The sequence below is a fragment of the Abramis brama genome (assembly GCF_963993115.1).
Source record: "Abramis brama genome assembly, chromosome: 8".
Taxonomy (NCBI): domain Eukaryota; kingdom Metazoa; phylum Chordata; class Actinopteri; order Cypriniformes; family Leuciscidae; genus Abramis; species Abramis brama.
In genome coordinates, this window is record NC_139970.1 from 44,739,031 (window position 1) to 44,751,323 (window position 12,293).

At 38.9% G+C, this 12,293-nt stretch overlaps 2 protein-coding genes across 3 annotated transcripts in view; one reads left to right on the forward strand and one right to left on the reverse strand.

The window, feature by feature from the left end:
- The window catches only part of mospd2 (motile sperm domain containing 2), a 34,439-nt gene extending 34,063 nt beyond the window's left edge, over positions 1 to 376 (reverse strand). Inside the window, exon 1 of the mRNA XM_084122872.1 lies at positions 20 to 376. Coding sequence (XP_083978998.1) covers positions 20 to 52 — 33 coding nt within the window. The 5' untranslated portion in view covers positions 53 to 376. The remainder of the gene's footprint in view (positions 1 to 19) is intronic.
- On the forward strand, positions 344 to 11,105 carry fancb (FA complementation group B). 2 transcript variants are annotated; one of them, XM_084122871.1, is made up of 10 exons: positions 344 to 448; positions 2,311 to 3,230; positions 4,876 to 5,031; positions 5,979 to 6,071; positions 6,867 to 6,995; positions 7,813 to 7,991; positions 9,194 to 9,552; positions 9,698 to 9,926; positions 10,023 to 10,413; positions 10,792 to 11,105. In XM_084122871.1, the coding sequence occupies exons 2-9, from the start codon at positions 2,346 to 2,348 to the stop codon at positions 10,411 to 10,413; spliced, it is 2,421 nt and encodes an 806-aa protein (XP_083978997.1). In that variant the 5' UTR covers positions 344 to 448; positions 2,311 to 2,345; the 3' UTR covers positions 10,792 to 11,105. The 2 variants fall into 2 exon arrangements, with proteins under 2 accessions (XP_083978997.1, XP_083978996.1); XM_084122870.1 differs by having other exon boundaries at positions 10,023 to 10,409.
- The last annotated feature ends 1,188 nt before the right edge of the window (positions 11,106 to 12,293 follow it).

Below are 12,293 nucleotides of genomic sequence, written 5' to 3' on the forward strand. Positions count from 1 at the left end.
TGTTTAGCTGTGTGATTACCTGCTCTGATTCCGTCTGTCCTGCGTCCGCCATGATGGTGCGCACTGTCCGTCAGCAGTGGCCTGGTCTTCAGTGGAACTGACCGCAGACTCCGCGAAACTGGACGCAGGATGACGCCATGTTGGCTCGGAGATGTCAAACTAACCTTTGAACAGGCTTTTGATGCAAGATAAAGTTCCTCTGATGTGCTCTGGCAATTTAAGGCAAATGATTGCATCATTTGCGCAATCTAAAAACAGTAAAAGCCTATGACAACATCACTTATTTGTGAAACGGTGATTGAACTGTAGCACTGTTTCTTTAAGAGATACCCGGAAAACGTGACGTGCTGCAAACACGCGCGCACTTTGAGGAAGAGAAGAAGCGTTTGAGAAAAATACACACACACACATTCATTCCAGAGTAAAACAGTGTGAGAGTCATGCAGAGGTACAGTATGAAACCAGTTTTGTAACATATTATTTCCTGGATTTAATAGTGTATCATATGCGGTATCACATGGAAGCCCATTTCCGCCACATTAGGGGGAAAAGCATTATTTTGTAAACCATTATGACATAAAAAGTCTGAATTAGTGCATACTGAGTCAATTATGAGGTGAAAAGTCGAAATTGTGACATACAACGGCATATTAATAATATAGAAAGTAGAAATTAGTACATACTAAGTCCATTATGAGATGAAAATTCGAAATTGCATCGAAAGTCGAAATTATGACATACTTGGACATATTTATTAACAGAAAGTAGAAATTATGACATACTAAGTCAATTATGAGAATAAAGGTCGAAGTTATTACATACTCAGTCATATTTATAACATAGAAAGTCGAAATTGACATACTAAGCAATATTTATAACATCGAGTTTAAAATATAACATACTAAGTCAATTATGAGATGAAAAGTCGAAATTACGACAAACTAAGTCTTAATTAAAACTTTATGTCATAATTTTGACTTGGTATGTCTAATTTCGACTTTCTATGTCATAATTATGATTTATAAAAGCATGATTTTATTTTCTTATGTGGCGGAAATGGACTTCCACATTAATATTAAAGGCACAATTTTCACTATATCAGTTACAAACTAATTGAAACTAATTTGCACAATTTTTGTAGAAACGATGTATATAAACACTATTAACTGTAACTTAATAGTGCATACAGAATGTTAAATATTCTATATTTGTTATATTTTCAGTATGTAAAATTTTAAAGTCTTTTAAGTTAATTGGTTCATCGTTGCATTGCATTATATGTTAAAATTACAGAGCTTTGATCATTTTCTGACTAAGACATATTATTGATGGATATTGATTTTTATATGCAGTTTATACTATACTGTTATAAAGATCTCATTGATTTACATTACAAGCATTAGAATTTCATATAAATATCAGCATCTGCACCAAAATTGCACATTTTTGAATAAAACCGAGCTGTTTTTTTCCTTCATATTCTCACTATATGAGCCATAAAAGCCTGATATCAAATGTGACACTCAACATAAAAAAAGTGAACTTTACATGAACTCCTTTCAAGATTTCAACCAAATTATCATCATTCTCAATGTTATACTCTAGAGATGCAGCGATTTGAAAATCTTTGCCGATACCAATAACCGATAATTCTTTATATTTGAAAGCCAATAACCGATATATAGGCCGATAAATTTAAATCCAAATTTGATATAATTTTCGAGAGCCTGATTACAAAAACAAAAGTCTCACCATTAAAAGCTAGGCCTATGTCCCAAGTGCACATCTTAAGAATCTCAGTTGAAGGAAATAATACATTATTTATCGGCTTTAATATATCAGACAAATTTTCTTATCAGGCCGATAATGATAACATTAAAAATGAACTTGTATCGGCCGATACCGATATGGTGGCCGATATATCGTGCGTATCATAGAAACTGACTAACTATTTATATTGTATAAATTTTAGATTGTTCGTTGAATTTCTCAGGTTCTTATAGAGCATCTGTATTGTTCCTGCTATATAAACAGTAAATAAATCATTTTTTAGCACTTCGTAGCATTATTTGAAAATGAAACACATTATCAGCATCATTTTAAAACTATTAAAGAATGTAATTAAAATTGACCAAATTGTTGTTGTTGTTGAATATTGCAGTGTTTATTCTAAATGATTTATCGGTGCACATACATCATGCATCCCTTTTACACACAGAACGCTTTGGAAGTGTGTCGTGTTGCAGTGCATTTCCTCTCGAATGTTTTCCATGTTAAAGTTAAGTGTGTTTTCTCTTCTTCCTCCTCCAGCTGATCTCTCCAGTGGTGTTTCGACTGATGAGACGATGGCGGCGGAGCGGCTCGTCTCGACGCTCTCGTTCGGAGGAGAAGTGCTTGCGTTCCAGTGCAAGAGTTCGAGCTCAAAAACCCGAGATCATCGCAGAGGCTCAGAAGTTTCTGTCCTCCGTCTTTCCTTCGATCAAACCTCGCAGAGCTTCTCCGTTACAGATCGTAACACACACCTGATACACAAAGAGAGCTCTTCGGAGACGCACATCGCTCACTGCGCTTCTGCGTTCGACGTGCAACTGAGACAAAAAGTGCCTTGTGTTTTACTGAGAATATGCAAGAAAAGGACATCAGCTTTTAAATACATGCTTTACTCCATCGAAGGAAAGCTTCATGTTGAGTTCGCGTTACCGTACGAGATTAGAGACCATGTTTCGATACTGCAGGGTCCCACGCTGATTTGGAGTCACGAAAACTCAGTTTTCTATGTGTCGTCGCAGAGCGGCGGCGTTAAAGAAGTCCCGATTCCTTTTAAATCGATCGAGTTTATTGGCGAACTTCCTCTTCGTAAAAGAAAAATAGTGGTTCAGGGCACTACGAATGACTCCTCTGATGTGAAAAACACACTTTATTTCATCGAAGACGCCGACGAGCGCTGTGACGCCGCATGTTTCGTGCCGAACGCTTACGTCTCTGTGACGCAGTGCATGATGGTTCTCTCCGCGGAGGAAGACGGCGGGTCGTTTAAGTCACGTGTTCTGGCGGCCACGAGCACGAGACAGCTGGTCCGCTTTGAGGACGGACTCCCTCGGGACGTGTGCGCTCTTCCGTACGAGCATCCGCTGAGCGTTCAGACGGTTCACACGCGGAGGAACGAGTGTCTCTTCGTCGTGAGCTTCAGTCACGGGAACGTCTGCGCCGTGTGGAGCCACACTTTCCAGGTCAGGTTTTTTTTTGTGATTTAAAAGCATTAAAGGTGACATATTATGCCCCCTTTCACAAGATGTAATATACAGTCAAACCAAAATTTATTCAGACAATAAATTTAAATACATTTATTCATAATTCCCCCCAGATCATTTATTACAGCTTGTCAAATTTGCCCCTTTTTGTGTGTGAGCAAAAACAAGCCGTTTTTGTGTGTGTCCCTTTAAATGCAAATGAGCTTTAGCTCCGCCTCCATTCAGAAGAGGGCGGAGTCTTTACACGAGCTTCAGATACTCCGGCAATAACAGAACAGGCCAATCTCACTCATCCAGAATCCCAGAATCACCAGGAGCGAGTGCAGCCTTACGGAGAGACTCAGGAAGAGCTTCTGGATGTTAGTGGAGACATTTCTGTAGTTGTTGTGGAGTTACACTGATCATCTCATCATCATGTTGAGTCCACAGTTCCTGAGGTCTTTATAAGACAGCGGTGACATGTTCTGGTCAATAGTGTTCAGTGCTCGTCTGAGCTCAACCACAGAACAGCTTCAGGCTTTGCTGGATCTTCATCATTGCGTTAGAACTGGTCTCTGTTGTCGTGTGTGAAACCAAATGTCGGCTGGTGTGTGTAAACGTGCAGATTAAGGGCTGGTAATGTTATAATAAGATCCTCTTCATACGTCAGAAGGAGAGCGAAATCTGATCGGCTTATTTTATAACATGCTTGCAGAGAAAATATTATTTGAATTTTTGTAATTATTTTAATTCATATTACAGGATAAGGTTCTTAAAATAGTTTTTTAACCTTATTAAAATTATACAATACTAAACAAAAATATTATTATTTCTGGTACCACTGATTTTAACGGTTTATTATTATTATTATTATCATAACTTACTCTATTATTAAATAATATTTTTATACTTAAAAATAACAGATAATTCAAAATAAATAAAGTATTGTGTGATTTTATTTATTTTTTTAATGTCTATTTATTGTATTATTAATTTATTTTGTTATTTTAAGTAGTTTTTTATATTTTTTTATAACTTTTTATTATTATTATTTTGTATTTATTTTATTTTTTACTATTGATGTCGACCAATATCAGAACTTTTTAGGATTTTATTTATTTTCATGACTTGTTCAGGTCTAGAAATCACACTTCTGAAATCCCCTCATGCGTTGTCCAGGTTTTCCAAAACTGTGGAACATAAAATAAAAGACCAAAATAAAAATGTCAGTCGTTGAGGTCACAAATTAAAATAAGGAGCATGATATAATCTCGATTCTTAGCTGGTTTAGCTTTCTTTTGTCTCATTTTAAATCATTTTAAGTCTTCTTTCGGCCTTAATAAACGATAAACATGAGCAGACTGTGGCTCTGTGAGAGCTTGTCCTGTCAGTCACAGCACAGGAGTTTATACTGTACAGGATTTACTACTAAAACTTGCATTTAAAGGTTAGCGTTTCCACCGGAACATTTCAAAGCAGAGGAAAATGTCAGATTATATATTATCTGTCTCGATGCATCGCAGCGTATGCTAATCCAGGAGCTCTTTCAGGAGACGCGAGGAGCGTCTACACACAAACTGGAGTTAAACTTGTCAGTGTTATGTCTAATGTTTCAGTGTCCTGAAGTGTGTTGTGTGTGTGTCAGGTGGCGTGGTGTTGGACAGGAGTGTGTTCGCTGCTCGTCGACGACTTCGTGAGATGCGGGTCGGATCAGATGCTGCTCGTGTTCGAGGACCAGAATGCACCTGGAGATCTGCTCAGAAACTTCACGCTCACCGATCTGTGCGCCGTCACTTATTCTGTGCGTCAACGGTTTCATTCTTAAGCTTTTGCTTCATGACGCAACGTTTATATTGCACATCCAACTTGCTTAGCCTCTGTAGAGTTTGATAGAATGCACTGATATTTATTAAAGTCCCCCTGTAGTCTATCATCTTATCCCTTAAAACTCATCTTTGATCACCAAAATTACATATTTAAAAGTTTTTTTTTATTGAAAAAAAAGTCTTCGTGTCTTAAAATATCTTGACTGTAACCCGACACCCTCGCCTCATTTAGTATGCGTGGTTCTATGAATATGCAAATGAGCCCCGCCTCCACTCACTCACTCAGCTCAGAGATCCACTGGTTGACGATCACACGTTGATCTGATTGGTTACAAGGTAGTTTGTGACGTCAGAAACACCAGCGATTTCAAAGCGTGTTTTTGAGACTGTCTTTGGTTCACTGCAGTTTTAAGGAGGAAATACTCAGCAATGGTGTCGACTTATGAATTTACACATGGTTTGTCTTAAAGCAAATTAAAAACACCACATAGACACATAAGCAACATTAAACGCTGGATTTACACCACAGGGGGACTTTAAGGAAACTGTCATTTGCAATCATGATAATGAACATTCTGAAACAAATAGTAACATTTAAAAAAGTTCCATGAACAATGTATAAATAACGTTTTAACATGAGAACATTATTAAAGTCCAGATAACTGAAGGAACTTTCTAATAATGTTACTGGAAGAACATGTGTTATTAAACGGCTGCTCTGAAATCATTATTCAGCAGCATTATATGTGTAATCTAACACAAAAACAGGCAATTATGTGACTTTCTGACTCATATTGACACCAGATTGTGTCAATTTGATACAAATTAACCATGTGATAAAGTACAAGACACTGACATTTGAGTTAAATGTATTCTATTAAATGAATGAATTTGCTCTGTTGAAACTGTGAGTGTTTTGCAGAGTGGAGGATCAGACGGAGCAGTCCTGAACACATCAGACACGGCGCAGGAGAACTTCCTTCTCACAGTTCAAGCGCTAGAATCCAGACTGCAGGTGATTCAACTCCACAGACCAGATAACGCTTCAGTGGGGTTCAGTGCACAACTCTAGGGTTCTAGACTCATTTTAAAGAACCCTTTCTATACATGTTTCTAGTGATAAAGTACATTTATGAGCTGTTTAATTCATAAAATTGAATTAAAACCAAATTAACAAACTAAATGGTGGGAACCAATAAAAGGCTTTTCTTATAGACTCTTAATGAGTTTACTTTCTTCTAAAATGCAGATATTATAAGAATTGCTCAAGCAAATATGTGTTATTTCACATAATTTTGTCCATAATACAAGTGTTATAATAGTATCATAGTTTTTATTAATAGTTGCGGCAACACATTTTACAATAAAGTTGCATTAGTAAACATGAAATAAGAATAAAACATACTTCTACAGCATTTATTCATCTTAATCCTAATGTTAATTTAAAGATTTACTTGTGCATTTTTAAGACCCAAAGTTGTATCTGTTATTAGTTAATGCACTGTGAGCTAATGTGAACATGAGCATTTTATTAACATTAACACAGGTTAATAAACGCTGTAAAAAATATATTAATCATTGTTAGTTAATGCATTAACTAATGTTAAAAAATGAGAGCTTGTTGAAAATGTTATAATAGTTTTTATTGAAAAAAAATCCATTTTATTTTTGTTATTTTAGTAATTTTGTTGTGTGTTTTTGCCATTTTATTAGGTTTTGTTTTTTAATATATCTATATAGTTTTAGTAATTTTTATTTTAGTAATTTTGGTAGATCAAGTTTAACTGTTCTTGGTTTGTTCTGACTTTAGAGCGGCGTGAACTTCCTTGAAGACCTTCAGAGAGACGTGGAGGTCAAAGACAGACTCATACTACAGTCTTTAGTGGCCTTGACTGACCTGGTATCAGGACGAGAACATGTGATATTCCCTCCAGAACAGGTTCTTCAACTTTCATAGTAATATCAAAATAAAAATGGATTAAAGAGGACCTGTTATAAAGTGTTTTCAGGCTCTACTAGAACAGGTTTTCCTGCTTGAATGTTGATTATTTTCCTCATATTCTCCATTGTTGCGGCTCCTCTCTTCCCAGTCTGTCAGTAACGCTCTGTTTACTTCCTGTCTCTATGATGCCCCTCCTTCTGAAAAGCACACTGTGCTCTGATTGGTCGGCTGGAGCAGTGTGTTGTGATTGGCCGAGCGCTTCGAGTGTGTTTGGGAAATGCCCCGCCCCTTACCATAACCGCCAGTTTAACACACTACTAACTAGCTCAACCAGGCCCCGCCCCTTTATTCTGCGCATGAATTATTATAATGAGGAATATTGTGACGTGTTCGTTCCCGGAAGAAACTCAAGATACAATGGAGGCGTTTCAGGAGTTCAGAAACACTGACTCTGATATAGAGAATAACTCACTTTTTAATGCTCTAACAGCAACATTACACACTGAAGACAGATGAAAACGTTAAAAATCATAATAAGACCCCTTTAAGACTAGTGAAAGATGTCTTTAACTGGATCTTTAAGGTTGTGATGTTTGATCCACCGCTGAACATCAGAGACAGTGAAGGTTCTGGAAACCGACTTTGTTTCTTGTTGTAATGGAGGGACTTTTTGATGCTCAAACAGCAACATTACACACTGACGACAGATGGACATGAGGAGAAGCAGAATAGATGCTCTTTCAAAAGTGCTGAAATTTAAAGTCAACACTTAAACACACTTTTTATACCCGGTGTGTCTGTATCTGTGCCGTAGGAAGGGCTTGTTTCTCTGTGGGATGAAGATGATGATGCTGGAGATGAAGAGCTTGATGTCTTGGATGATGGGATGGAGACTGAATGTGCCGAAGCTCTTCTGAAGGTGGACAGAGTTTGGCAGAGAGTCATTGGACAGAGTTTGATCGTCGGTGTCGTTCTGAAACCCACGAATAACACGTATGTCACGCGGATCACGAGATTTAAGTCTTTAAGAATCAATCCTAAGATTAATAATCAAGGTGTTTTCTACAATGATTTTCACTAAAGGATGAATCAGATTTAATCTTTTTTTATTTACACTACTGTATGGGGTCGGTAAGATTTTTTCTCTTCTGCTCGACAAAGCTGCATTTATTTGATCAAAAATACAGTAAAAATTGTGAGATATTATTCCAATGTAAATCATCTGTTTTCTATGTGAATATATAGTAAAGTGTAATTTATTCCTGTGATCAAAGCTGAATTTTCAGCATCATTACTCCAGTCTTCAGTGTCACATGATCCTCCAGAAATCACTCTAATATGCCAATAATCTGATAAATTGATGATTTGCAGATTTAGGGCCCTATTTTAACGATCTAAGCTCATGGTCTAAAGCGCAGGGCCCAAGTTCACTTAGAGTGTGTCTGAATCCACTTCTGCTAGTTTAACGACGGGATAAATGGTCGGTGCTCCCGGCGCTGGTCTAAAAGGGTCGTCTCTATTCTCTTAATGAGTAATGGGTGTGTTTTGGGTGTAATGTGCGTTAAACCAATCAGAGTCTCGTCTCCCATTCCCTTTAAATGCCAGCTGCGCTCGCCCATGGAGGATTCGCTGTTTACATGACGGAATCTGATAGTGGAAAGACCGAACGCGTCTCCAGAGCGCAGACGGATCTGCTCGTGCGCGAGGTCAAAGTGCGCAAGCAGAACATCTACGGGACAAGCCGGATTCACCATATCTTTATGCACACAATAATAACATTGTAATCCTTTTATTTTAAATATTTGGCATGTTTGTGTGTTGCTGTGAGTCTGTGTGTGTGTAATAAGCAGAGTGTGTGTGTTGTGGACCCGCCTATAGGCGCACATTACTAACACACTCTTTAAATAACAAAATATATATATATATATACGCAGTCTATTTGTGTTCCTCAAAATAGCAAAGGTCCAACAATGCACCAGAACACACACTCGTTCTCAGACCAGCGGCTCATGGGCCACAAATGCGTTTGCTATTTAAACAGCGCGGCGCAGGACGTGAAAATGAAAACTGCGTCGGGCTGAAACTAGCAAAACACACTTGCGTCGCGCTTGGCGCTGCATTGCTCCGGGTGTAAGATAGGGCCCTGAATGCATCAATATCGAGACGTATAATAACAGCTTTGTCTCTTCCGTCAGGTCTGTAATGAACATGAGCGTTTCAGTCGTGGATTCTGGAGCCGCTCCCGTTATAAACACTAAGATCCTGCGGTTTCCGGAGTCAGATGTGTGTGTTGCTCACGGCCAGTTTGATGAGAAGAAGATCAGGCGCTCCGAATGTCCCGGATCAACACTTGCTCTGGTCGCCGTCACTGATTTGGCTCCTTTATTAACCTCAGGCTGCGTCAGATGTCCCATCATGCTCCATTACAGCACCAGAGAATCATCTGGGTCTTCTCGGGTTTCTCAGTTCTGCGGGCAAATCTCAGTGGATCTCAAAGATATTTCCATGGGGAAGTTTCATCCGCGTCTGTTACAGGACAGCAAACTCAACACAGGTCAGATCATTAAAGGGGTAGTTCACTTCAGAGTTAAAGTTTCCTGATCATTTACTCTCCCTCACGTCATCCAAGATGTTATATATAGTGACTTCAGTGGGGTCCAACGGGTTGAAGGTCCAAAAGTGTGTGTGTGTGTGTTCAGACGAGGCCAGAGAAGACCTGCTCAGTCTGACTGCGCTGTTGGACTCCTGGTTGTTCCTCATCGAGTGTCCGGATCACACGCTGGCGGATGTTCAGGGGTTTCTTCACGAGTCTCTGTGTGTTTCGGTGCTGGACGTCGACCCGCGGGTCATCGCTGACCCGACTGACCTCAGGCTCTTCCACTGGGACCAGAGATCCCCGTTCCAGGCGCTGTTGAGCGTCCAGTGCAGGTGAAGACATCAGTGTGTGTCCGTTCATGAACAACATACTCACGATCTTGAGAACCTCTTTGAAACAGAAATGCGATGTGTTTTCCTCCTCCACAGGGACGATCTGCGTTTGCTGCAGTTCCTGCACTCACTGTGTGACTTCCTGCCTGCGTCGCATCATATCCTGTTTCTGGAGACCCCGAGGTCACGCGGACCCGGGCCGGATCTGGGCCGGACTCTGGAGACGGAGATCAACACTGTAATGCAGGAGCTGTCGCTCGTGCTCCAGTGTGGAGAGAGAGGAATGACGGGACCGGAGGAATCAGACACAGAATCCTCAGAGCCGCTCCAGAGACGGAGGGAGGCGTGGCTTAGGGAACGGGGGCGGGGCCACATGAGGCTCTGCCCCCTGGTGGACGGCTCCGCCTACAGCAGACTCGTGGAGCGGATGATTGACAGGCAGCTGGACGCTGATGAAGTCGCTCTGATGGAAGCGGCTCGTCTGTAGGTAAAGGGACACATCGCTGTCCAGCTTTAAACTTGTAACATTAAATTGCTTTTGAAATAGGAATCGGAATCGCTAAAAATGAAACGATACCCAACCCTAGTAATGACCAATTCAGAAGCTCTACAGAAGACGTCCTTATTCAGATCAGTTCAGGTTCAGCTCTGTCGACAATTACACTTTTTTGATGTTCTTAGGGTCAATTGTAGGGGATAAAATAACAGCATACCAGTTTGAAATGATGAAAGTGTGAGTAAATGTGACAGAATTTACATTTTTAGTTGAATTATTCCTTTTAAAACAACTAGGGAAAGATGCAGGAAAAGCATGAGGAATATCACAAATAATAAAATAACCCATGTTACTTTGCATTTTCTCTAGGAAGGAAAGGAAGGACTGAAGCGGTTGTTCTGCGTGTTCCGGCTCGGTGTCGGTCCAGATTGAGTCTTCTCTTCAGACTCTAATCCTCCAACACTTCAGCTTTTCCACACGACCCCGTCGGTCCTGCAGGGAAACATGTTCAGATCATCCATACGTCTGTCCTTTACCTACAGGAAATATGTGTGTTTACTGTTCACAATAAATAAAAAGCTTTTTGTTTTCCGTTGAAGACCTTATACATGTATTCAAAGTTGTAAAGAAAGCAAATATTATTGGACTACGTTTTACCAAAATATACGGTTTTATTCTTTCTACTTCAGAATGTCTCATTTTATTCAGTGTTGCAAATTTACATATATAAATACCTGTGTGTGTGTGTGTAATATACACATATATACACACACAAACATATATGTACATACATACACACACCTATATAAACACATATATGTACATGCATAGACACCTATAAATATACACTCACAGACATATATGTACATACATACACCTATACACACATCTACATACATACCTATATACAGTATACACACACATATCTACATACATAGAGACCTATATATACATTCATACACACACATATATACATACATACACACATATATGTACATACACACACATATCTACATAGAGACCTATATATACATTCATACACACATATATACATACATACACACATATATGTACATACACACACATATCTACATAGACACCTATATATACATTCATACACACACATATATACATACATACACACATATATGTACATACACACACATATCTACATAGACACCTATATATACATTCATACACACATATCTACATACACACCTATATACAGTATATATATACACACACACACCTATACATAGACACCTATATATACACATTCATACACACACATATATATATATATATTTATTCAAACATATACATACAGATTATTGTAAGCATTACTGTTAAATGCAAACGGTTCTGACTGCAAAAAACTCTGACAGATGTCAGTGTGTTCGGTGCTACTCTGAGTTGATTGCATTAAATATTTGATTATTTTCTGTGTTTGTTTACTGTCGCTATTTCTGTCAGTAATCACCCCCGTGATGTGCTGTTTAATAACAGTCCACATGCGTTTCACTTAATCTGTGCACTTCATTTCATCTGCAGACTCTCTGACACCGACGAGATAACCCGTGTTTTCAGACAGACCACAGCAAATATTCATAATCATCCACTTCAAGTGTCCTCGCAGCTGCCAGCGTTACCATGGCAACCAGCATCCGTCTCCGCCTGGAGATCGTGTCTGAGATCCGTCAGGATGGTGAGTGTGAGGGTCTTGGAACATTTCTATTTTTTGAAGAATTTCTTTGTTGCATTTATTAGTTGAACTTTTAGTTTGACTGTTTAAAGACTATACATTAAAAACATTATATATATATATATGCAACAAAAACACACACACACACATATATATATATATCTGGGAC

Coding starts and splice junctions, on each gene's coding strand:
- fancb (XM_084122870.1), top strand. CDS start 2,346: ATGGCGGCGGAGCGGCTCGTCTCGACGCTCTCGTTCGGAGGAGAAGTG. Junction 3,231..4,875: donor TGTGGAGCCACACTTTCCAG/GTCAGGTTTTTT, acceptor TGTGTGTGTCAG/GTGGCGTGGTGTTGGACAGG. Junction 5,032..5,978: donor TGTGCGCCGTCACTTATTCT/GTGCGTCAACGG, acceptor AGTGTTTTGCAG/AGTGGAGGATCAGACGGAGC.